Source organism: Erinaceus europaeus, unplaced genomic scaffold (genome assembly GCF_950295315.1).
Source record: "Erinaceus europaeus unplaced genomic scaffold, mEriEur2.1 scaffold_867, whole genome shotgun sequence".
In the NCBI taxonomy this organism is placed as follows: domain Eukaryota; kingdom Metazoa; phylum Chordata; class Mammalia; order Eulipotyphla; family Erinaceidae; genus Erinaceus; species Erinaceus europaeus.
Genome location: NW_026647768.1, coordinates 351 through 27,162, shown reverse-complemented (window position 1 = coordinate 27,162; position 26,812 = coordinate 351). Strand labels below are relative to the sequence as shown.

At 41.0% G+C, this 26,812-nt stretch overlaps 1 protein-coding gene across 1 annotated transcript; it reads left to right on the top strand.

The window, feature by feature from the left end:
• On the top strand, window positions 1–25,746 carry LOC132536461 (chromodomain-helicase-DNA-binding protein 7-like). The gene is made up of 4 exons (XM_060184368.1): window positions 1–491; window positions 16,891–17,032; window positions 24,007–24,144; window positions 25,549–25,746. The coding sequence occupies exons 1-4, from the start codon at window positions 103–105 to the stop codon at window positions 25,729–25,731; spliced, it is 852 nt and encodes a 283-aa protein (XP_060040351.1). The 5' UTR covers window positions 1–102; the 3' UTR covers window positions 25,732–25,746.
• The last annotated feature ends 1,066 nt before the right edge of the window (window positions 25,747–26,812 follow it).

Genomic DNA, 26,812 nt, shown 5'->3' with positions numbered 1-26,812 from the left:
GTGCCTTTATTTACTGTGAAGGATGACAAACTAATTTAAATTCCTATTTATATCTCTTAGCATTCTCCATCGGAGCCCTTTCTAGAGAAAGCAGTGCCGGAAATGACTCAGGTTAGTGGACCGGATGCTCAGCTAGTGAAAAGTGATGACTATCTGCCATCAATAGAACAACCACCGCAGCAGAAAAAGAAGAAAAAGAAAAACAACCACATTGTTCCAGAAGATCCCAGTAAAAGTTTTGGCAAAGACGACTTCTCTGCTGGGGTCAGTAACCAAGAACTGAATAGGAACTCACTTGATGGTTCCCAAGAAGACAAAAAGAAAAAGAAAAGGCCGAAGGCAAACAAAGACCCGAAGGGACCGAAGGAGCCCAAGGAAAAAAAAGAGCCCAAGGAACCCAAGACCCCCAAAGCCCCTAAGATTCCCAAAGAGCCAAAGGAAAAGAAATCAAAAACCACCACGCCAAAACCCAAATCCAGCAAAAAAACCAGGTAGGCTGCGGGCAGTCACTGCTGCTGCTGAGTACGGGAGGGACAGAAACGGGCAGCTGACACTCAGAGGCTGTGACACGAAAGGGACATCTGGGGGACGTGTTAGATTTCTTTTGGATCTCCCTCCTCTGATAACTAAAAGTTCTTGTGTGCATTCTGACGTTTGATGGTAGACTCTGATGACTAACTTAAAAGTTTTTGTGTGCATTCTGAAATTTAACGGTAGAGATTGAAGCCTTTACCAGACCCCCCCCCCCCAAAAACACGTATTTTTAAAAATCAGTGTGTTGTATTTTTGGGGGCGGGGGAAGCGTTGTTCCATAAACCCAAGTTATCAGCACGATTACCTGTAAACCGAGACTGGTAATCTCATTCTCAATGATAACGTGCAAGTAGGAAAGAAGGGCTGTAGAAACTGCTCACTGTGTTTCACTAAGAAGCTTTTCAACTTGTTCCCCAGAAGTTGAAAAAAGGAGAGTTAACGCTGTCCACTTGGCGGAATCAGCTTTTCAAGGGGGCGAGTTTCAAGTCCTAGTGGGCAACGTGGGAGAAATCAAATAGCAGTGACCCATTAGACATGCATTCACGAATAGCATGAATTTTACATTTTAAGAAATCATCTCCTTCACTCTGCTTCCCTTCTGGACTTCCCCCACCAACTCACTCACCCCCCAGAAGGCATATTTACTCAGTAAGAAAAGCTGAGAGGAGAAGACATTGAAGACTAATTTTTTACATTTGTCCTGAACATTTCTTACAACTGTTCTGAACCAGTTCCAAACATCTGAATCTGTTTTTTAGAATGTGGCGCATGTTAGAAAATATAGATTCCAGGTGGAAGTATGGTCAGACTTGGATAATCTGAACCTGTTTGCAAACTCCGTGAGGAAACACAGTGCACTTCCTACTGCCACAGGCATGTTCACTGCTGCTAGCGCTGCACACATCAGAAACACTTGCACACACTGGCCCGTGACCCTTCTGCTTGTTGACTTTTCTGTGTGTGCCTCATAGATGCACAAAGATAGGATTGATTTCTGTGACTAAGCAATGCTTATGCAAAACAAAAGAATACACTTGGATTTTCAGATTTCTGCTAAAAGTATATGAGCAACCCCAGATAGATCATTCTGTCATATTTAGAATGTCTAAATTATAGTCATTTAAGCATTTTTGCCCCCCTCCCTTTTTTTGGCCTCCATAGTTATTGCTGGGGCTCGGTGCCTGCACTACGAATCTACTGCTCCTGGAGGCTATTTTTTCCCTTTTGTTGCCCTTGAGGCTTATTGTTGTTGCTGCCATTGTTGTTGGACAGGACAGAGAAATCGAGAGAGGATGGGAAGACAGAAGAGGAGAGAGAGAGAGAGATAGATATATGCAGGCCTGCTTCACCACTTGTGAAGTGACCCCTCTGCAGGTGGGGCCTTTGTACTTTTTAAGTTGTCTAAATTACTGAATTATATTCAAGTCGTACAGGTAATATTTACATTGACTTAGGAATGTGCTTTGACATCTCAGTATGTGTTCTCTTAATTGAGAACCATTATTTTTTTCCCCCCCTTATGAACCCTGTTTTTGGTGTCTCATCCTTCAGAAACATCAAGTCCCTTCTCTTTGTAATTATGCTAAGTATTAGGAATGGGAGCAATGAGGGCATGATTAGAATTTGAGTTGACAGTGTTTTTTTTTTTTTTTAAATATTTAATTGCCTAAATCTGAGCATTGTGTTTTTGGTAGGAGGAAGCATGTGCTTATTTCTCTCAAGGGGAATGAAATCAAAGTCTAATCAGGAATGTACTCTATCTTTAAAATGTAAGAGTGTATTTTTCAAAGAAGCTTTTTAGAGCTCATCATCGCCCAAACTAATTTTAGCATAAAGATATATTAGTCAAAAGAGAGAGGGAAGGAGAGGGAGAGGGAGGGAGGGAGAGATATTGAGAGAGACTGACCTGAGCACTGCTCAGCTTTGGCTTACAGTGGCACTGGATATTATTGAACCTGGGAACTCAGAGTCTTAGTTGTGAAAGCCCTTTGCATAACCGTTCTGCTGTCTCCCCAGCCCTCGTCTCTAGTTTCTCACTTCTTTGAATCTTTTACCTAAAGGTGGAAATTGAAAAAGAAATAAAAAACACTTTATCAAAGACATTGTCATAAATCGTCTGCTCGCCTGTCTGTCTATCTCACACAAGCACACTGCTCATCTCTGTCTTACGCTAGTGTTAGGTTGAACACGGGGCTTACGTTGTCTCAGGCATGAAGGGAAAGTCTCTTGCATTCTGACTGTGCTCTCCCCTACCCTCTCTCTCTACCTGTGTGTATACGCACGTATTATTCATTTATTTATTTGAGAAACTGAGTGAGGAGGAGGAAGGAAGAAAAACAGTATTGCTGGAGCATATGTGATGCTGGGCCTCAAGCTCAGGGCCTCTTGCTCGAGAATCTAGAGCTTTCTATAGTGCCACCTGAGAGTTTCTATCAGATTGACCCTATCCTTCAAAACATATATTGATGCAAGTGGTGAATCAAGGCTGCAGGCGTTTCTCTGTTTCTATCCCTCTCTGTCTCTCCCTTCTCTCTCTCTTGATTTCTGGTTGTCTCTTAATACATAAATAAATAAATAAATAAAGATAACGAAAAATTAAACCATCTATTAACACATTCCCTACCCTCTTGTAAAATACATTGGGGCAGGTACTAAAAATGCTTGTTTAACAGTGTGACTTGTTAAAATTTCCTTAACAATCAAACACTATTAAAAACTTGGAACATTCCATCCAAGCATTCCTGGGTGCAGTTTCCTTTCTTGGTGCAGATTTGGACCCTGTCTTTACCCACCAGAATCCAAACTTTCAGTCTGGGTCTCCACCTTCCCATCCTGAAGGTTGACTCACCTGTGTGGTTTGGCATTATTGAAACTGAGTATTGATTGCACCGGAGTCACAGACTTCTAGTAGGAGAAAGATGGTTTTCTCCTGAGAAGAAAGTCCAGTATTATTTCTTTCTTTATTTTTCCAATTCCACTATCTCTTTATTGAGGAAATGTTGATTTACAGGATTTTAGTTGTCATGAGGGTACATTTCTGTATTTCCTCCCCAAGATAATGTATCCTTACATTTCACCCTCAACCAAACTATTATCTTATTCTACTATAAGGAAAGACTAGTACATTAAACAAATTAAGTTATCATTATTTATTGGATAAAGTCAGCCAGAAATCAAGAGGGTAGGGGGAGATAGGGAGGGGCGATGGATGGATGGATGGATGGATGGATGGATGGAGGGAGGGAGGGAGGGAGAGGGGGAGACAGGAAGGGAAAAACGGAGGGGAAAATGGATGGATAGAGAGAGAGAGAGAGAGAGAGAGAGAGAGAATGAACACCAGAGACACCTGCAGCATTGCTTCACCACTCGCAAAGCTTTCCCCCTTCAGGTGGGGACCAGGGGCTCAAACCCGGGTCCATGTGTACTGTAATGTGCACTCAACCAGCTGTGCCACCACCTGGCCCCAGGCCAGTACTTTTTTTACTCCCCTCTGTAGGTTTTAACTAATATTCTCATTCTATACATCTTGGTGCTAGTTATGTTTGTCCCAAATGGTGTGAAAATAATTGCACAGAAGTCTTTAGAGTATGACAGTGATCCAAGGGGCAAAGGAGCTGGTGTACCTGGACCCAGAGACTCAGAAGGGCCACAGACAATGTTTGTGGCATCTCTGTTGACCCTGATGCCTTGACTTGTTGGTAGGACTGCTTGCTGACTATGATGAAATGTGGCAGTGGCAGGGTTATTCCTGAGTCTCTCCTGTCATCAGTGGTCAGCCTGGGATGCTGACCAAGAACAGGGTAATTAAATAGAGATTTGATGTAGCAAGCCAGCCCTTTGTTTTGTTGAGTCATATGTAGTGAGTATCTTTCTTTCACTCACTCTCTCCTCTCTCTCTCTCTTTTTAAAAAATACTTATTTATTCCCTTTTGTTGCCCTTGCTGTTTTCTTGTTGTAGTTGTTGTTGTTGTTGGATAGGACAGAGAGTAATGGAGAGAGGAGGGGAAGACAGAGAGGGGAAGAGAAAGAGAGACACCTGCAGACCTGCTTCACCACTTGTGAAGCGACCCCCCTGCAGGTGGGGAGCTGGGGGCTGGAACCGGAATCCTTCCGCTGGTCCTTGTGCTTTCTGCCATGTGCGCTTAACCTGCTGCGCTACCGCCCGGCTCCCTCTCTCTCCTCTCTTTTCTTTCTCCCCATCAGGGTTATTGCTGGGACTCAGTGCATGCATAACAAATCTACCACTCCAGGTGGCTATTTTTTCCTTTCCTTTTATTTGATAGGACAGAGAGAAATTGAGAGGGGAGAGGGAGGGAAGGAGAAAGAGAGAGAGAGAGAGAGAGAGAGTTGCAGACCTGCTTCACTGCCTACGAAGCTTACTCCCTGAACTGGTGGTGACTGGGGGTTTGGCCAGGGTCCCTTGGCATGGCAGTGTGTGTGCTCAACCAGGTAGACCACTGCCCAGCCCCTATCTAGTGTTTCTGTTGGTCAGATGAGTGGAATATGTTACGTGGTGGCCTTGTTGTTCTGCTGAGTTTGGAAAGGAAATAGCGTCTCTGAAGCAAGAGTAAGTAGAGTGCATACAACTCCATGTAAATTCTGAATAGCGTAGCAGAATAATTATGTAAATTGAATACGCTGTGAGGAAGGTAATAGGGGGTTTGGGTTATGTTCGTACCAGAGTTGAATTGCCATAGCACTTTGCTTTTAAGCACTGGAATACAGCAGCGGCAATTTTGTTTTGCAAAATGTTACGTGATACCAGTTATTTCCATCCTTGAATAAGTTAACTTGATGAATTTGTTTATACAGAAAATAATTTTCCTGCAGAGGGCTGAAATCGAGGGAATAAGCAGAAACGAAATGGAAAATTTCAGTGCAGAACCACTCACGACTTTCCAGCTCAACTCTGTATACCCATATAGGTGGCGAGGCTGTACAAATACCCTGTCGTCTGAGCAGTAGTGACTCACGGGAGTGACCCTGCTGGTGGTGGCTTGCTCTGTATTGCGCCTTTGGCGGGGAGAGAGCTTGCTCTTCCTCATTCACACAATCTTCAGTTATAAAGGATATGAGAACGTAGATGCTGTCAGTAGGGCTGATTTTCCTTGTGTCCTTGGTTGCTGTCTTCATTGTGCTTCATTCCCTAAAGTGGAGGAGATTTGCAGCCGTGACCGTTCCCAGCATACTGACCCTTTTGGAAATCGAAATATGATTTTCGTTTGTTTCCCATATTCAGGAGAGCCTAAAAATCTTACCGGACACTGTCAAGACAATATGGTAGTGAGACAGAAAGAGGCGTTAATCATGTCGGGAAAACACATAAACATGTTTACAATGATAGAATGCAAAAAAGGGACCACATCCTTTTCCTATTAGGAATATATTCACTTGTTCTTCTTTTTATGTTAAATATGTCTTCTCCATTTCCCTTGTGCTCTCAGCAGGTGTCCTCCTAGCTTTCAGTTATTGGCAGTTAATATTGAAAATAAAAGCCAAAACATTTGAGGGCCAGAAGGGATGTCGTTTTGCATATGGAAGGATTCTGGAGCTGAAATAGGAGGATTTGCTTTCTTCTTTTCACCGTTTCTGCTGTGTGCCTGGGTCATGTGAAGTGAGAGAATTTAGAGGAAGTACTTGTTTTGAATGGCTCGTGAAGGACTTAGTGGTCCATTTAGCTGTATAAAGATTCCTTCAGTGTACATAAAGAAGGGAACTTGGCCACAGACTGTGACTTGGCCCCACAGTTACTGTCTTTTTAATCGCTATGCAGCGTTGCATTGAGTCTGTATCCCATAACTTCTTCACCCAGTTACCTGTCGACGGTTATTTAGGTTGCTTCCATATTTTGTCTGTTGTGAATAATGCAGCTATGAATACTGGGATGCATATGTTCCAGCCTCACTTTGTTGAGATGTTAATTTACAGAATTTTTTTCTGGTCACACATGTACATTTCCATCTCAAACACTCTGGCATCTTATCACACCGTAGCTTCTTAACCTCCTGTTTTTCTTTCCACTAGGATAGCCGCCTCTTGAACAACTGTCTCTTACTTGCCTTAGCAAGTATTGGTCAGCTTTATCCCTGCTACTGGGACTTCACTACTCTGCACTGACTTTTGCAGCTAGAGAGAGGCAGGCCCAGAAAGAGAGAGGTAAAGATACCACAACACTGAAGCTTCCTTTCAAGTGGTAGGGCAGGGCTCGAACCTGGGTTATGTACAGGTAAAGCCGTTGCATTATCTAGGTGAGCTGTTTTTGCTGGCTCTGTCATCTGTTTTTTCGGTATAGATGCTGATATTTTTGAGAATATGTGATTTCAGTTAAGATCATTAGGGGAGAAGACTAACATTGACCCTTATAAGTAAGTGCTGCTAACTCATCTCTGTGCTGGACAGGAGAATGGGCCACATTGTGCCCATTGAAAATTTGTTTTCTTCCTGTCCGGCGAGCTTCAGAACAGTGGCTTGCTGGCATTTTGCTTCTGTTGAGGAGGATGATACTACTGCACCCATGAAATAGTATTTGAGAGGTAAGAGAACGGGGGCAGCGGTGAGAATTCATGGAGTGGGGTGTTTCTGGGGACATTTTTTTGAACTTTCTTAAGGGGAATTTTAGAGAGGAATATATGTCGCCGTATTAGATAGGATTGTGTGGGCAGCAGTTGGTGAAGCAGTGACGCAGTATGTTGAATTTGGCATCACTGGGGCCTCAGGCTTATTTCTTCGTGCCTTGCATAGCTGTCACACATCACGTTCATCTTGAAAATGCTTTTGGAAAATAGGAGTCTAGGTACAAATGCAAAATTTGTTGCTTGATATTTAGAAATATTTTTATAAGTTGACTTGCGTCTGGAAGAAGGCCATTTGAATCACTGGATGTGTGCAAAGCTGCCATACGAATATCTCTCCTGTGGCGTGGAAGGTGACACAGTGGATAAAATGTCGGACTTCCAAGCATGAAGTTCCCAGTTCAATCCCTGGCATTGCACGTGATGCTCCGGTTTGTTCTCTCTTTCCCTGCTCTTTTCAATAAATAAGTCCTTTTTTTTTTTTTTTTTTTTTTTTTTTTTTTTTTTAAGGACCATCTGTCTTTTGAAATGACAGCTTTACTTTTAGCTGCCTTTCCATGGAAGACTATATGATTTAGTTTTGAAATGTTAAAGAAGGAATGTAAATTAAAAAAGTACAGCGTTTTATTATTATTACTATTATTATTATTAGAAAAGCACCACCCGTGAGTTTTTATTAGAATATTGACAAAGGTGCTAACTGTATGAGCCACTCTGTCTTCTGTAGAAGTATTCCCTGTGTGTGTCTATACATCTAGGGATATTAGTATTTAATGGGAGTTTAGCTTCTCCTGTTAGATTCCCTGGTGACATTTTCTTTTTTTAAATATCTATTTATTCCCTTTTTGTTGCTCTTGTTGTTTTATTGTTGTAGATATTGTCGTCATTGTTGTTGGGTAGGAGAGAGAGAAATGGAGAGAGGAGGGGAAGAAAGAGAGGAAGAGAGAAAGATAGACACCTGCAGACCTCCTGCAGGTGGGGAGCCGGGGGCTCGAACTGGGATCCTTATGCGGGTCCTTGCACTTCGTGCCGCATGCGCTTAACCCGCTGCGCTACTGCCCGACTCCCATGGTGACATTTTCTTCTTGGTTTACCTTTGTCTAATTCTCCACCTGCCTGTATATAGCACCTGATTTTTATGTGAGTGGGAATATAGTCCCACTTGTGTGTCAGCCATCTTGGAAAACCAGAGGTGATAATCAAGAACCTAAGGATATTAACTGCCAAAATGGCCCTTGCTTCATTCCCTCCCTGGGTCAGAGGGACACTTTCAAGAGTTGTGACTCAAAATCTGACGACAGCAGCCAGGTATCTTCTCTACCATTTGACACAGCAAAAGGCACACTTTTTTACATCGATGTATAATGATGGTTTCATCAGTTTCCTTAGTGGTGATGTTAGACTCTGGTCGGACAGTGTTCTAGCTAGCTATAGCTAGAATTATTTTACATATTACTTTCGATGAGTCTTAATTTAAGCCATAAAATGTCATAACATTTAGAGTCTCCGTGATAACTCTTGACTACAAGATGAGTTGTTTTTTTTTCCCTAAAATGTATTCAATGTAAATATGAATTTGGCTTATTTTTCTTTGAGGAGCACTTTGTATAATGCTTTTTCTTTCACTTTAAAAAATACTTCCATTTTTGTAAAAAGTACTCTTTTGAAAAATTGTCCAGTGCTGTAACTGTTCTCAGGCCAGTGTTACTGGATGGCACAAGTTGACTCCAAGTAACAAAAAAATTGATAGGAGGTAGTTTTGAGGCATAAAGGACACAGAAAAGTCAGATATGAGATTCTAAGGAAATAGATCTCCACAAAGAGGCGACACATGTGCAGTGTAGTCCAGGACTAAACATGGAATGAAAACCACACTGCGTCTGGCTCCAGCCCTAGCACTGCTGTTTCTCAAGGTGAGGTCTGGGCCTTCTGTCTTATCCTCCTTGGAAAGCCCGGTACTAAGATGTAAAGGCAAACTGTGTGTTGATTTTGAGCTAACATTTTGTATAAAAGCCAACTAGGTTTCTGTATCTTCATTTCTTAAAAGTTTAACAGAGTTTATATACTTAGGAGTACTTGATGTTATAGAGGCTATTTTAGGCTAGCAGTTTAGATTAAGCTATTGGTCTTAACTTTTTCCTTCAGTGACTTGAGGGAACTTTATAAAGAGGATATTCACATTTTGCATCTTCAAATCTTCAGCAGTACTTATCATTCAGAAGTAGAATAGAGTCCCTCTTCCTTTCCCTCAATCTCTTATCTTCCCAGTTGTCACCCTGTGTGTGTCTGTGTGTCTTTTTCAACTAGAAGAGTAGGATGAGGAATTTATGGATGGAGCTTGAGAGTGAGCATGGCAACAGTGGCCTTGCTTAGACTGAAGTGTGTTTGCAGTCAGGCAGGGTGGCTCAGGTACCTTGAAGGCTGAAGGTGCTGGTCCCATATCCCTACCTCAACTAGATGCTGTCTGCCCAGTGTTACCTCAGAGAGAATCTCAAACATGGACAGTCTACTGGACATTCCTGGAACCTTCACCTAGGGAATCTCTGATTGACTCTGTGGACATACTGACCTTTCAGGTTTACTTTCTGTCATGCAGTTTGTTTCCTTTCTCTCCTCGTTAGTTTATTCTGTCATTAAATGCCCCAGTACATTGTACTGTATTCTACTCTAGCTGCTAAATACAGTTTTATCTTGGGATTTTAGAATTTTTTTTTTTCTCTTGGTAGATTTTTTTTTTCTCTTGGTAGATTTTTTTGTTTACTATTACTGATTTAAAAATGATGAACAAGATTGTTGAGTTCCATATCCCATGCCCTCCATTGGAAGATTCCCTATTCTTTATCCCTCTGGAAGTATGGATCCAAAATTGGGGGGGGAGGGGTGGGGAGCAGAAGGCCGAAGGTCTGTCTTCTATAATTGCTTCTCTGCTGAACATTGACATTGGCAGCTCGGTCCATATCCCCAACCTGTTTGTATCTTTTTTCCCTAGTGGTATAGGGCTCTGGGGAGGTGGGGTTCTAGGACCAACTGGTGAGGTCATCTGCCCCAGGAAGTCAGAATGGCATCAGATTTTAATTCTGTTCTGTTGGGTTAATCCTACTTTATAATTTGTCATGTCTTACGTTGCCTTCAATGAACCTTTAACATTTATTTTATTTTATTTTATTTTACTTTATTTTATTTTATTTTTTGCCTCCAGGGTTATTGCTGAGACTTGGTGCCTGCCCCACAAATCCACTGCTCCTGGAGGCTACCATTTTCCTTTTGTTGCCCTTGTTTTATCATTGTTGTGGTTATTATTATTGTTGTTATTGTTGTCATTGTTGTTGGATAGGACAGAGAGAAATGGAGAGAGGAGGGGAAGACAGAAAAGAGGAGAGAAAGACAGACACCTGCAGACCTGCTTCACTGCCTGGGAAGCGACCCCACCCTCACTCCCGCAGGTGGGAAGTTCAAGCAGGGGCTTGAACTGGGATCCTTATGTTGGTCTTTATGCTTTGTGCAATGTGTGCTTAACCCGCTGTGCTACTGCCTGACCCCCGAACTGTTAAAATTTTAGTGTCTTGTCTTTTGGGTTTCTCTTTAATTTTCTTTTTCATTCTTTAAAATTCGAGGCTAGAGGAAAAATAACACTCTTGACCTGAAAGGTTAGATGCTCTTTTTTTTTTTTTTTTTAACCAACTTGAGCCCTTGACCCTAGTAGTTTAGAATGCATTTTACTATAGCAGTCTCAAGTCTTTGAGAATCATAATATTTCATACATCAATTGTGACAGAACATCTAGCGAGTTTTTTCGCCTTTAGATTCAGTTATTTATTAAAAAGCCTTTTGAGCACACACAGTTCATGTTTCAATAACTTGCTGTTCTTTTTAAAGCTTGGTGTGGCTCAGGCCTCTGACTACAAACCCAAAACAAGCCTGAATATTAATTTCTCCCAGTGTGATGAGATGTGTGTCCCACCTAGCGCCCCCCCCCCCCCCACCCCCGGAGTTCTATAAGCATTGTGATCTTCTGTAAGGCTAGATTCCCTCGAAGTTCTCACCACATGACAGATACCCCTCACTAAACACAGAGTTTGTGTTCTAATGCATGTTCTTCAGTGTTGTTATTCAAGATGGGGTATGTTTTGATCACTTAGGGGACCATTACAGAACTTTTGAGTATGGCCTTGCAGAGGTGACCTAAGTCTCAGTTAACTGTGGCTCTTGTATACTTCTGACTGTCCACCAGTGACACCCTATTCTCACTATGATATGTGGAATGTAAGTAGAATGACAGTTGTCCTAGACTACCAGCAGCTTCCTGGAAAAATGTGTTCTTTCCAAGATGGTGAGGGTATGTGTAGCTTCAGGAGCAAGTAGCTCTGCATCCCCGCAGCATCAGTGATACTGATAGAGAGATAAAGATCAGGAAATGAAAGAGCGTATGGAGGGCAAGTATCTGGGTAGGCGGCTCTGGCTCTGGAAAGTTTCCCTCTGTTTCAGTATGTCTTCAGCACTGCTTCACTGCCACTGAGAGGTGTCTCATCATAGAAGTAGAATCTGTGTGGCGTTTTCTTAAATGAGAAACTGACCTAACTAGGTATTTGGAATACAAAGGTTAAAAACACACAGTTCCTCTTCTCTATTTTCACTCTCATCCCCCCCCCCCCCCCAGCATTGCTGGGACTTTATGCTTATACAATTTCACTTCTCCTGGTGGACTTTCTTTTTTCTTTTTCCCCAAATGGAGGTTGAGAGCTAGAGAGACAGAGACAGACAGGGAGACAGAGAGAGACAACACAGTGAAGCTTCCTCTTTGCTTCTTTGTGATGGCCGGGGGGCTCTGACCTGGGTCCCTGTATCTGGAATACTGTGGGCTCCACCTGGTGAACTGCTTCCTGCTGTGACACCCCACTCACCCCTCTGGAGTTAATAGATTAAATGGGAAAAAGACAGATGTGTTTACGCACACACACCACACACACACACACACACACACACACACACACACACACACACACCACACACATACACACACACACACACACGTGCACGAGCAACAGCTTTGGCTTTGATTTATCCACAGAGATGATGTCACTGACTTTTAAATATCCTTGTAGGAAGGTCTATTGTGTAGCATGTAGTTGGAGGGAGTCTTACTAATCTAAATGGTAGAAGCCAGAAGTGCTCCTGTGAATGAATGATGTCCAAGTCCAGTTTTATAGAAGAGTAAGTAGACAGGGCAAGAATTGGGAGGGTTGGAGACCAGAAGGAGATAGCTATAATCTTTAGTGCGCCCTTATGCAGCATAGAGGGTCAACATATGAGACTTAATATTGCCATTTGCAAAAATTACAGAGGAGCCGGGGAGAATGCGGAGTGGTCGAATATAGGACTTGATTGCATGATGCTTCAGGTTTCAGTGCCAACTGCATGTGTCAGAGCTGAGTGGTTCTCTGGGTCTAACTCTTTTTTTTCTTTCATAAAAATAGGACACATATACTTTAACACTTATAAAGGGTGTCTCATATAACAACACCAAGAACCCCGGACATTAATTTGTATGGATTGGGACTTGAAGCTTGATCCAAATTCGTATTTTGGCTGGTCACCCATGGGATGGGTTTGGCAGTAATGTTTTGGTAGAAATGCCGTGTTGCTGAGCTAAGGAGTGTCGGAGACAAAACGAGTTCAGAGAAAAGCCAGGGCGGACATGCTTTCTTCAGGGTTGCAGTCATTTAAGGCCTTTCCCTCCCAGGCCTCGTCGCTCAGAGGCTTCTGTTTGGAAGTCGGCACCGGCAAAGCCTGTGTGTAACTGTCAGTGCAGTCACTGGAGGTGCGTTGAGGTTCTCTCTCTGTGCCTTTCAGCCTAGTGGCCTTGCCCCCAGTATCCAAATGTCGGGTTTTAGGCTGTCCCTGTTAATTTTTGCTCCTCAACTAGAAGAGCTGCTTTGTGCATTCGGGTCTTTCAAATTATAATTTGGAGGAGCAGTTTTTGTATACTGTGTCTTTTGTCTTTGACATTATAAAAGTCTACTCTTGAGTCTTAGAGATTTAGGAAGAACAGAATTTATTATTATTATTATTATTTTATTTTTGTTTTTTAAACCAAGACATTGCTCAGCTCTGGCCTATGTGCAGAGTATTGAACCTGGGACATCTGAGGCATGCAAATCTTTTTCATATCTCCTGGACTAACTCTACAGATTTAAATGATGGCAATGTGTGTAGAACACATGTCCATTCTCCAGAAGTCTGACAGTGGGTAATCCTGCCTGTAGATTGTGAAGATGATAAAATAATCGTGAAGGTTGAGGTGGCAAATGGCAGGGCTATTAATAGCAAGCAGCGGCTGTGGGCATGAATATGATCGCCTTCTGAGGTGGCTTGTTATGTAAACTCATGTTGAAGAATGTTGACAAGGGCTTTTTCCTCCATTCATGGTGCTTAGGTGAAGCAGGGCCCTGTTACCTGTTTTTTTGCCGGAATAGGTCTAAGCCATAGCCAAAGTATGTTCCCACGCTTCCCAAAATGTTTCCAGCTGTTTGCTCGCCACCTGCGTGTGACTCATTTGTGCCAGACACTACCAGATATCTCCCTCCTCCTCTCCCTCCCTCTCCCTCTCATTTATTTTTATTTGATAGGACAGAGAGAGATTGAGAGTGGCAGGAGATAGGGAGAGAGAAAGACACAGCACACAGCTTCACCACTTGTGAAACTTCTGCAGGTGGGTTTGAGGGCTTGAACCCTCCCTGCCAACATTTTCATCCAATATTTTATTTAAAACTCATCATGAATCACCAAGGAAGATGTAATTACTTAGTTCTTTTTCTTGTTAAGAAACCTGAGGCTCAGGGCGAATAAATGACTTGTATAAGAGCCACAGAGGTAAAGGAGAGAGTTGGACCTTGAGCTAAGGTCTGTCTAACTTAAACCAATCCTCTAAACACCAATTCTGTTGCCTTCATTCATTAAAAGAAAAATTCTGGTGTTGGCTTTTTTTGTTGTGGTGGGGGGGGGGGGTGAGCAAAGGAGTATCACTGCAACATTCATTGTTGAAAGTTCAAATTAGCTTATTGCAAAATGATAGCAAGGTCACTTTGATTTACTTAATTTTATCCTGTCCTTGATGGAAGATTTCGCAGGTTTTTTCTTTTAAATTCTTAGTGTGTTTTTGATTAATTGTTTATGGATGTCGTGAGAAGATGCTATCAAGGAAATGCTTAGCGCTCTGTACAGCATTAATAGCAATCTTTTTCAGTAATCAGATCCGGGCCGGGCACTATCCTTGACTGCAGAGTTTTTGTCCAAGTACTTGGGGGACACTGTTGACTTTTAGCCATCTAGTTCATATAGTTCCCATATGCTTGGGAAGGGCAGATGGAAAAATCATTAGCACTTTTCTCCTTCATCAGATTGGTATTTTATCAGACCTGGGCTTTGGTATGCTTCAAGACCGTAGCCTTTCACTCCGATAGGCTGGGACAGTTCACACAGCCCACAGTCACCCCACTAGATCAAATGGTGTGTTTGGCACTGTGCAGAGAGGTCACCATGAAAAACGCTTGCTGCCGGCTGCCTTTACCTGGCAGTGGTTCAACTCTGTGACAGGCCTACCTCTGATTTAAACAAATTTGAGAAATATGTAAAGTTTTGGAAGCAGTTTTGCACTGATTTGATAAAAGAAACCACAAAACACTGCAGCGCAGGTGTTGAGAATGTTTGAAAGCTGATTGAGGGAAGCAGATGGCTTTAGTCAGTGGCATCCAGCCAAAAGAGCAGGTGCTGGTCATGTGACCGCTGGTTACCAGGGTAATCTGATTGCTCTTGGCGTGCAGATGAAAGGAAAGGGGCCCAGCGTTCAGCTGTAGTATTGTATAATTTGTGGCAGTTAGAGCGGAAATAAATGCTGGAAATGGAGCCTCATAGTAGGGGAGACTTCTGTCCATGTGTAGCGTAAACACTAGGACAGTTGGATGAGGAACTGTTGTAGGAATGGTTGTTTTTTTTTTTTTTTTTAATTTAAAATATTATGTTTCCTGGATCCTTTGGGAATGTGAAGTTTGTAGGATACTGCCTTAAAAAAGAGCTTTTTAAGTCTAACTTCATTAATTTTGAATTGCTACTTATTTCTTTATGTGGTTGTTTACCATGCTAAAATGTTAACAATATAAAAGCAAATTCAGAATATTTAAAAATAGCAAGTTTAAGATAATTCATTACAAGATGCATTTTATGTATGCTGTGGATGTTTATATGAGCAAATATCTAAAAATATACAGCCTAAAAAGCTTAGCACTGTCTTGGCTTCTTTCTTTTCTTCTTGTTAGCAGCTGAGTTTGAGGGGGGAAAAAAAGCTGCTTAGTGCAGACTGTCAGCATACTTTTCTGGGAATTTACAAACTTCAACATAAACATTTTAAAGGTTTTTAAAATGTATCTTGTTTTCAGAAATTATTTAAATTTTGGGTTCTCTGGAGGTTGTAGCAGTAGTCACTGTTGAGGCTTTGGATTAATTTAAGTAGTAAGTAATAGTTGGTATTTGAAAATCATGGGGTGGCTTAGAAATTAAAGTGGAATAATTATACATTCTGAAAGAATGTCAACGATTCTAAATGGCATCTGGTAAAACACTTAAAATTTAAGACAACCACTTTTTTCCTTAGAGTTCATCCGTATTTTGGCTTGCATAATATTCAGATCCTATTAATGTTGGATAGAAACATATTGTGAAGCATGTAGTTTAATTACTGGGGCCATTCAGTCATAGTTTTGTACTTTGGAATCCTAACTTTTGAGAAAAAGGTCATTGTGATCACCTCAAAAATGCCTACCACCAAAGATGATTTTTAATTAATTATACAACATTAAGTAAAATTGGAACAAGAAACTGCAGTTGATTGTGTGTTTTATATGCTTGTAGGTTCTAAATAAGAATATAACTGACGTAAAGGATGATGCTCACTAGTACTGGGAAAGTGAGGACTTGAGCAGGGGTATGCAGAACTCTCTGCAAGAGTCATCAGAAATAAATGAGCATATTTTAGTTTTCCTTAATAGTATTTTTAATTTCTGAAAGCCTATTTTTTCCCTTGGCTTTTACTTCTACTTGATCACTTTATTGAGGAAGTGTAGATGAATTGCAGTTGTTAGGTATAACCCACCCTCCTCCATCATAGGCCACTGGATCCTTAATTTGCCCCCAGCCCCACTCCAGAACCTACATCTGCTACTACATAGACTTCAGTCCTTTAAAGTTTCCACCTGGGGTTGGGGACATAGTATAGTGGTTATGCAAAAGACTCAGGCCTGGGGCTCTGATGTCACAGGTTAAAGCCCCAGCCCCAACATAAGCCAGAGCTGAGTAGTGCTCTGACATCTTCTCCCCCCCCATAAATGATTTTTTTAATGTTTCAGCCAATATTTTCCCTTATCCCATAGTAATTTCTAAAAATGTGCCTTAAATTCTTAATAGCAAAACTTCTTCAACTGATTTTTATTCTGTTTTGATTTATTGGCAGAGCTTTTATCTTGTCTAGATGAACAAGTGTACTAAAATCTGGTATTAGTTTTTGCATGCAGTTTCTTTTTAATTTGGTTATTTGCTAGAAGTCATTGCCAAAGGGGTTTGACACAAAAACTTAATGTGGAGTTACCATGTAACAATAAACGACCAGCACACACTCATTTATCCCTTGTTATTGGTACTTTGGGAATGTTAACAGAAGAGATAAAAGGCATGGGATATGTGGACAATCTCGTTAAGAAAAAATGAACACTAAGTGATCTACTTTGAATTCTAGTAATAAGAAATCTGATTCAGAAGCAAGTGCTTTGAAGAAAAAGGTCAACAAGGGAAAAACAGAAGGTTCTGAAAATTCAGACCTAGACAAAACACCCCCGCCATCTCCTCCTCCTGAAGAAGACGAGGACCCAGGTGTTCAGGTAATACCATTATTCTGTCCCCGAGCCATCTGGAGATTTTGATGAGTAACTCTAGCCACATACCAAGTGCACCAGGCCTCTGTCTCTGTTTTAGAGCTGCTGTTAAAGATGGTTTGATTGTTGTCTGGAACATTATATCTATAATGAAGAGAACTAAGGGCCAGTGTGAAATTAAACTCCTGACTTGCTGGTTTTGCCAGCCTTGACTTTGTGGTAAATGAAAGCCGAGACTCTCCTGTTCATTTATTTCTCTGAATGTACCCTCTGATGTTAACATATATGTTAAAGTGTTGCTATTGATTTAAAACTTCACAATTCTAATCTTCTATGAAGTATGATGTTCATCTGTTTTTATTTATTTATTTATTTATTTATTTATTTTATTTATTTATTAATTTTGCAGAATGAGAACAAATGAGGTCACTGTAAACAGTCTCTAATTTTAAGGTTTTTTGCTCTCTCTTGGTCAGAATGAAGTTATATCTGTGTAATACCAAAGAATCTGCGAACACATCAGCACTATTTGGATAACAATCCTGCAAAAATTTTCAGCATTAGGGGGGTGGGTGATAGCGCAGTGGGATAAGCGCACGCTACGTGCGAAGTGCAAGGACCAGCGGAAGGATCCCGGTTCCTGCCCCGGCCCCCCACCTGCAGGGGAGTCGCTTCACAGGTGGTGAAGCAGGTCTGCAGGTGTCTGTCTTTCTCTCCCCCTCTGTCTTCCCCTCCTCTCTCCATTTCTCTCTGTCCTACCCAACAATGACGTTATCAGTAAAAACAACAACAAAACAACAAGGGCAACAAAAGGGAAAATAAAGATCAATAAATAAATAAAAAATTTTAAAAAAATTTGCGGTGTTAGATTTTTCAGAGTTTTGAAGAATAGCAGTCAGTGGCAAAGGCCTGACATAAACACTAGGAATTTAGGTTCTTGTGCATATTGTATTGCAGAATAAAGAGCCCTATTTATGACCCTTGAACATTATTTCCTTCTGAAGAGCCAAGAAATGATGCCAGTATGGTCCACTGGGATGGCTGGTGATGTGACTCCTGTGAATGACATCTAGTATCAGGGGCATTTACGAGGAATCCTGCTAGAATAGGAAGCCAGGCCCCCAGAGGCTTGCTTGACTGTTTTTACTTTTTCAGTCGTACACTGAGTACTTTCAGTGCATTCTTTTATCAGTTCACTTAGAAGTTACATAGAGGAGTCGGGCTGTAGCGCAGCGGGTTAAGCGCAGGTGGCGCAAAGCACAAGGACCGGCATAAGGATCCCGGTTTGATCCCTGGCTCCCCACCTGCAGGGGAGTCGCTTCACAGGCGGTGAAGCAGGTCTGCAGGTGTCTGTCTTTCTCTCCCCCTCTCTGTCTTCCCCTCCTCTCTCCATTTCTCTGTCCTATCCAACAACGACAACAACAATAATAATAACTACAACAATAAAACAACAAGGGCAGCGAAAGGGAATAAGTAAATAAAAAAGAAAGAAGTTACATAGAAAGCATTAGCAAGCCTGTGGTATCTTATTGTTGTCACTGCTGTTTAATTTTTTATAGAGCACTGACTACTGTGCCTTCTAGTGGTGCTGGGGATCGAACCTCTGACCTTTTTTTTTTTATGCCTTAGACTTGAAGGCCTTTTTGCATAATCATTTGGCTATCTTTCCAGCTCTTTTAGTTCTATCCTAAGAAATCTTAGTGTATGTTTTAGAATTCCCTGATGTTTAATTTTATAGAATGCCTTATAATTTGAGGGCCCTAAAAGGGAGGAAGACAGAGAAAGAATATGAGTGGATATGTTTTTGGTTTGGTTGAGTTTTGCAGCTGACATAGTGATCCATTCATCTTGGGATAATTGTGCCATTTTCTTCTATTTTACATGATAATGAAAAACCATTGGGAAGGTACACAAATATTTGCCGTATTACTTTACTTTTTAGATGGTTCTAGAATATAAGGCCCAGGCCTTGTTGCATGATCAGTACTGCTGAGTCACCTACCTGACCCGTTTTTTTTTTTTTTTTTTGCCTCCAGGGTTATCACTGGGGCTCGCTGCCAACACTACAAATCCACTGCTCCTGGAGTCAATTTTTCCCATTTTGTTGCTCTTGTTGTGGTTGTTGTTTTTATAGCTTTTGTTGGTAAATTGGACAGAGAGAAATCGAGAGAGGGAGGAGAGAAAGATAGACACCTACAGACCTGCTTCACTGCTTGCAGGTGGGGAGGTGGAGGCTTGAACAAGGATCCTTGCCCAGACCCCCACCAACCCAGTTTTTAAAGTGTGTGTGTGTGTGTGTGTGTGTGTGTGTGTGAGAGAGAGAGAGAGAGAGGGGGGGGGGGAGGGGAGAGGGCGGGAGAGGCAGAGGCAGAGGCAGAGGCAGGGAGGCAGGCACCCAGGCACTGTTCTATCTGGGGATTGAGGTCAAGGTATGAGCCTATGGGATGTATGTACTCTACCCAGTAGGTAACATTTTAAAAACTGCTTAGGGAGTTTTCAGCTAAAGCATTTTAATTTTGAATTTCATTTTTAAGACCAGGAATGGTTTTTCCTGAATTGTGTTTGCTAAAATTGGGACCTTTATGACCATAATATTTAGGCTGGTAAGATTTTTTTTTTCCTCTATACAGGTCAAGGAAAGTTGGTCATTCTCTCAGATTCTGCTATTGATTTCTTAAAAGTCTAAATGGATTTTTATGAAGTGCTAGTGTAGGTTTTTTTTTGTTGTTATTTTACTACATTTCAGTTACAGAAAAATGTTAATCAATTCAAATGACCTTCAGTGCACCCTTTCAAACTGGCTAGTGCTTAACTGTACTAGGTTCAATAGCAAGCACACAAGTAGATCTGACGTAGAACGTAGGTCTTCATTGGTGTCTGACAGGAAGTGATGTTGACTGTTGTGTGTCTTCCTGTAGCACAGGCATGGAGGAGTCAGTTTTACAATTTGTGATTGGATTGTTTAACTTTTAGTAAATGCTGTAATTTTTATGTACGTAGAGTTGTATCACAAAGTACTTCTTCAGTGAGGTTGTGAAAATATATTTAAATCTCCTCTTTAGTATACTTGGTTTAGCTGTAAGCAACTTTTAGAAAAGAGTTCAAGCGAAATAAACTGAGCTACCATTTTTGTGTCAACTCACATTTCTCGTTTTATAGTTGTTTGCATGCAGTTCTTACATTTTACTTTGTTTGGAAAATATTTCAAATAATGGTCACCTAATAGGATGTAAACAGAGAATTGGGGTAACTTGCTTCTCCCTGCCTTACTGTCTCCTTTGACTCCCAGCTTTAAAATCAGGCAGTTTATTTATTAGTTTTAAGTAAGATATACTAACTGTGGTGGTGGTGGTGGGGAAATAGGGAGGTAGATAGGTAGGTAGGTAGGTTGGTGGGTGGATGGAGAACAAGAACACCAGAACACTACTCAGCTCTTGCTTAAGATGTTACTAGGATTGAACCTGGGACTTCTGAGGCTTCAAGTGTACAAGCTGATACTGTAGTAGACTGAGCTATTTCCCTCATCTATCAGGCACTTTAAAAAAATATATTTATTCCCCTTTTTTGCCCTTGTTTTATTGTTGTAGTTATTATCGTTGTTGTTGGATAGGATGGAGAGAAATGGAGAGAGATGGGGAAGACAGAGGGGGGGAGAGAGACACCTGCAGACCTGATTCACCACCTGTGAAGCGTCTCCCCCCCCCCCCCCCCCCGCAGGTGGGGAGCCGGGGCCTCGAACCAGGATTCTTGCTCCGGTCCTTGAGCTTCACCCTGTGTGTGCTTAACCCACTGTGCTACCACCCGACTCCTTATCAGGCAGTTTTTAAAGACTTATATTTTGTAATTTTTTTTTTTTTTTTTTAAGTTTTACTTCGTGCTGAGAAACTGTAAAGTACTCAGTTAAGTGAACGTAAGATCAATTATTTGGAAGTTAGGGACAGCATGAAATACTTAAAATTTTCAGAAAACTGAGTTCCAATTGTATTTTTTTTTTTATTCTCATGAATTGACCTTTTATCCACTAGTAATGCTATCACGATTGCACAAATTTATACCACAGAGTTACTATGAGGAGGAACATAGCCATATCAAAGTTATATCCACAGCATACACATTTGGATGAGGAAAAAAAGCCCCCTGTTTTATTACACTGGGGCATTTATTTAATTTCAGAGTGGGATTTTTGTAAAGTGGATCTGTCCTAGGGAAGAGAGAAAGGAAACTGAACAGAGTAGCTAGTACTTGGGAATCTCATTACTTTGGATTTTTAGGCTTCATTCCTTTGAATTCTTTTAAGGGTTGAACTAATTAATAAAGGCTTGTGCATTTGGCATTGCTATATATAACAAGCACTATTCTAAATACTTGAAATGAATTCCTTTATGAGATCTTCACAGTGTCCTTATGAGGTGGTTACTGTCACTAAACCCATTCAACATATCAGGAAACTGAGGTTCACATAATGACTTGTTCAAGGTTATATATCAATAGTCTAGGCTAATTCAAATGCAGACACTTATCTCTAGTGCTCACAAGGTCAAACTGTTCTCGGTAGTGTGGAAAAGGATTGCAAATAGTTTCTGTGTCACCTAGAATTAATTGCTCTGGGCAGGGCTGACTTGGAGAAGTGTCAGAGGAAAAACCTCTGACCTATGTTGCCACACTTTCTAGAAGCCTTCAGGAAGTCTGGTGATATGTTGTGCCAGATACTTCATGTTAGAAATGTTCAAATCCCTCTGTAGTAGGTAGGATTGGATAGGATTAAGAGCTCACAGTGTCTTAAAAAATGATGGTCATATTGTATCATATTTATATTGGAAGCTGTCTCAGGTATGCTTTTTCGAGAGAAATAATGAAAACTTATTAAAATACAAACTGACCAATCCCACTTTTTGAGTAAAGGTGTTTGGGCTTGTGATTCCTTACTTGAGCTCTGTAGATGTCAATTGCTTCTCGCCCACATGTTGGAATAACTTGCTTCTCCCTACCTTACTGTCTCCTTTCATTACCAGTTTTAAAACTCATGAGGCACTTTGAAGAGTTCTATTTTGTAATTATTAAAATAAAAATCAGTGTTGCTTTCTCAGTAGTTTTTCTTTTTTTTATCACAGCACTGATCAGCCCTGGTTTATGGCGGTGCAAGGGATTAAACCTGGGACTTTAGAGCCTCAGGCATGAGAGTCTCTGCATAACCATTATGCTATCTACCCCCACCCAGTATTTTCTCTATGTGTTTTATGTACTTAAGTAGGGGTTGTGTTACTTACGTTATCAGTAATTTAAAAATTTCAGATGTTATTTTATAGTTACCTTAAGTATATATTCAATATGATATTGAATGTGTGAAAGTATGAAAAAGGTTATTCCCCTTCATTTTAAGTAGCAGACAAAACTAGGTTTTTATTTTAGAAAAAAAAATTAGCAAATTATTTTGAATAGAAAGCATAAAATTCCTGTTCCATTCACTTCATGCATAGAATTAATAAGCTATTGGGAGTTGGGCAGTAGTGCAACGGGTTAAGCGCAGGTAGCACAAAGCACAAGGACCAGTGTAAGGATCCCGGTTCGAGGGAGTCGGGCGGTAGTGTAGCAGGTTAAGTGCACGTGGCGCAAAGCCTCCGGCTCCCCAACCTGCAGGGGAGTCGCTTCACAAGCGGTGAAGCAGGTCTGCAGGTGTCTTATCTTTCTCTCCCCCTCTCTGTCTTCCCCTCCTCTCTCGATTTCTCTCTGTCCTAACAACGACATCAATAACAATAACATTGAAACAAGGGCAACAAAAGGGAATAAATAAATATTAAAAAAGAATTAATAGCTATTAATAGTTTGTATGTCTTTTCATCCCCCCCCCCCCAACCATTGAAAAACATACTCATGTTCACTATTTTAGACAGCAGCCCTTGGTATCATAGAGAACTAGACAAGAGATACAGTGACTTTCTTCTGAGTTAGGGTGGATTCACACATCCATATATCTTAGAGAGTAGTTGTCAGAATAGAGAATTAAGCAATGCTCTATGCCTTCTCTTGATGAGTTTTTAAACGTACACAACTTTTGCTGTTATTGAAGGTAGAATTGCAAGCTCCTTATCATTCTCTGACTTGCTTTTCTTTTTACTTAGTAGTTTCTCTTGCAGGCGCTCCCAAAATATATTCTTTGGTTTACTGGAAGTGTGCCATTGCTGTGTCAGAGGGCGGGCATGCTTTCAATTTTGATTAATGCGACTGCTTTGTTCTACAAAGGTGCATTGGGTTCTAATGTTTTGACCACTGGTGTGCGAGGGGACTTACTTTGTCAGTGGTCTTACTGATGCACTCTGTGTTATCAGTCTTATATTAATAAGAGTGATAAAGAACTAAGTTTTATATAAAAAAAGTAATTATTTTCCACAATCATTTTAGATCCTGTCATCCCTTTATCTCCTCAGAAGTTTTCAGACCAAGATTATTATGTTTATCTTCTGTTTAAACGAGCCTCTGAAAAATGATGGGTTCCCCGTCAATAATTATACAGATGCTGGGAATTTGCAGTTTATTTTCTAGTACTTTTATTTATTTAACTTTCTATAATGGGAAAAATTTAAGCATTTAAGATAAAGAGAATAGTTTAGTAAATATATTGACATCTATCACCCAACATACCTCACTTTTGAGTGACACACTGACTGAATAATGAGCAATGTCTGTTATTTTTCTTTTGTGAGAGGGGAGATGGGTTTCACATATGCATGGTTTTACTACTACGGGGCCAACTTTTCTACTCACGTAGGAAGACGGAGAGGGAGAGGGAGAGAGAGAGAGAAGCATTATGGCACTAGAGCTTCCTCTGACACCATGACGCTTCCCTTGCAGGGTCAGGGTTTTAACTTGGAATGTGCATTTTGTAAGGCATGCACCCTACCCAGTCTGCTGTATCCAAGAAATTATAAGAAAAACAACAATGGTTGCTTTCTGAAATTCACTCAGTGGGTTTTCTGTTTTAGAAGAGACGATCCAGCAGGCAGGTGAAGAGAAAGCGATACACTGAAGACCTTGAGTTCAAGATTTCTGATGAGGAGGCAGATGATGCAGATGCTGCTGGGAGGGACTCCCCCTCAAACACCTCACAGTCAGAGCAGCAGGTCAGTAGCCAGGCTTGTGCGGAGCACCCACACATTCAAAAACAACGGGACGGGGACGGGCGGTACCGTGACGGGTTAAGGGCACATGGCACAAAGCGCAAGGACGAGCCCCCGGCTCCCTACCTGCGCCCAGGGTGGGGGGGGTTGTTACTTCACAGGTGGTGAAGCAGGTCTGCCGGTGTCTCTCTTTCTCTCCCCCTCTCTGTCTTCTCTTTACCTCTCAGTTTCTCACTGTCCTGTTCAACAGCAGCAGCAGCAATGGCAACAATAAGAACAAGGGCAACAAAATAGGAAAGACGGCCTTCAGGAGCAGTGGGTTCGTGGTGCAGGCATTAAGCCCAGCGGTAGCCCTAAAGCGGGGGGGGGGGGGGGGGGGGGGCGCAACATTCTCTGTCAAAAATCGGAAAAGTCCAGTCAAAGGCTGGACTCTGAGTGGGAGGATGGTCCTCGGGTGTCAGCTAACAGGCTAGAGGAGCTTAGTTGTTTCGCTGTATCTTTTGGAAAGCCCTGCTCACTGAAATTTATTTCTTATATAAGCCTGGAATGTGTAATTTGATGCAGTTTTGGAGAATTAATGGTCTATATTGAAGAAGAGTCAGTGCTAGGATGCAAGGCAGCTGAGTTCCCCTCTGAGAATTCTGTGCTGTAGCTTCTGGGACTTTAATAAACCACTCAAGCTTGTCTCCTGCTGTTAGACACCGCAAGAACCCCTTTATGAAATTACTGCCTTGTAGTACGCAGCAGGGCATACTTTATTCTCTGTGCAATGTAAATGATGGATAAAATAGTTTGTATAAAATATGGGTAGTAACTAACGTAGGATTGATTGTTGTAAGAATTTTTTTTTTAAGAATGCTGTTTTCTTACCGTTACTGTACTTTAGTTAACAAACTAGCAAACCATTGAAAAGAATATTGCATATTAAGTACTGTTTGATGTTTTATTTGGTAATTTGTGCTGTGTTAGTGTGCTATGCTATCCAATGCTTTATATGACCTCCGTAGATAAAAAGCTGCCTACAATAACAGAATGATGAGTATATTTACCCCATGGGTGTAAATGAGGAAAAGTTATGTTTTTGACTGATTTCATGCAGAGATTATTTTCTCTTGGCAGCTGGAGTTTCTGAATGTTCTTTGGCTTTAGAGATCGTGCTAGTCCGCATAATTAAACCACATAATCATGAAGTAATAAACACAGACCTCCTTTTTTATTATTTTTCTGAAGATTGAGATTTCTTAATTTTTGGTTGGATTTCTCACTATAGTGACTTTGTACCCCACATTATAAAGTGTTTGATCTTAAAGAATGTGGCATAAATGCAAAATGAATTGATCCCTTGCTTAAATAGTTTAGAGTTAAATGTTTTCCACTAATGTTGACTTATTCCACTATATTTTTTAGGAATCTGTTGATGCAGAAGGTCCAGTAGTAGAAAAAATCATGAGTAGTCGTATAGGGAAAAAACAGGTAAGCACCATCTCATGTTTGATCAAAACTTATCATGTAGATATGACTTCACTTATGTTTTCTTTCTTCTTTGAAATCTCTACTATTGTAAAGCATTGCATAGTATTTGTAATTTAGTTCAATATTAATTCAGTATGAATTTTTGAAATATTTGTCCCCAAATGGAATTTAAGTAAGTGAAACAATTGTTTTCTTTCTCTCCCTCCCTCTCTCTCTTTCTTTCTTTCTTTCTTTCTTTCTTTCTTTTTCTGGTTTCTCTTTTTATTTTTTTAATTTATTTTTCTCTCTTTTTTTTTAAATCTTATTTTATTGAGTAGAACCAGAAATTGAGAGGAGAGGGGAAATACAGAGGGGTGAGAGAGACAGACAGACAGACAGACACATACCTGCAGCACTCCTTCACCACTTGTGAAGCCTTTTCCCTGCAGGTAGGGACTGGGGGCTTGAATCCAAGTCCTTGCACATTCTAACGTGTGTGCTCAACCAGTTGTGCCACCACCTCGCCCCTATATCTACGTTTCAATGTTGTTCATTTTTATTGTTTTTACTACTGAGTTATAAAATTATAAGATAACAGGTAGAATTCCACACCTATCCCACCATCATTCCCTCCACTGGAAACTGCTTTAGTTTCCTCAGGGTCACAGATAGAGGTTGACTATTTCACACACACACACACACACACACACACACACACACACACACACACACACACACACACACACACGGAGAGAGACACACACACACTCTTTTTCTATGGTCCTGCCATCTTTTCCATTCTATGTCACACCTATTACTTCTGAGTGACCTCCCCTACCCCCCATTCTTTCCTCTTCTCTCTCTGGGTTGTGATGGAATTGGAGTTCAGAGCTGTCTATTCATCTTCCCCGTAACATTTACCCCTCTGGGAGCATAGACCAGAATTATTTAAGGGGTGCAAAAGGTGGTAGGTCTGTAATGAAACAATTTATGATCATTTTCTTATGGTGAGAACACTTGAGATTTATGGCAGTGTTCACTTATGCAATATGGTATTAACTGCAATCACCTTGTTGTATATTAAATTTTGATGATCTCTTTTAAATTATAAGTTTATGGCTTTTGACTTTCTTCATTCATAGTTTGTTTGCCCCCAACCTCTACCTTTGCAACCACTCTGTTGGCAGTAACTATGAGCTTGACTTTTGTTTTCTTCTCA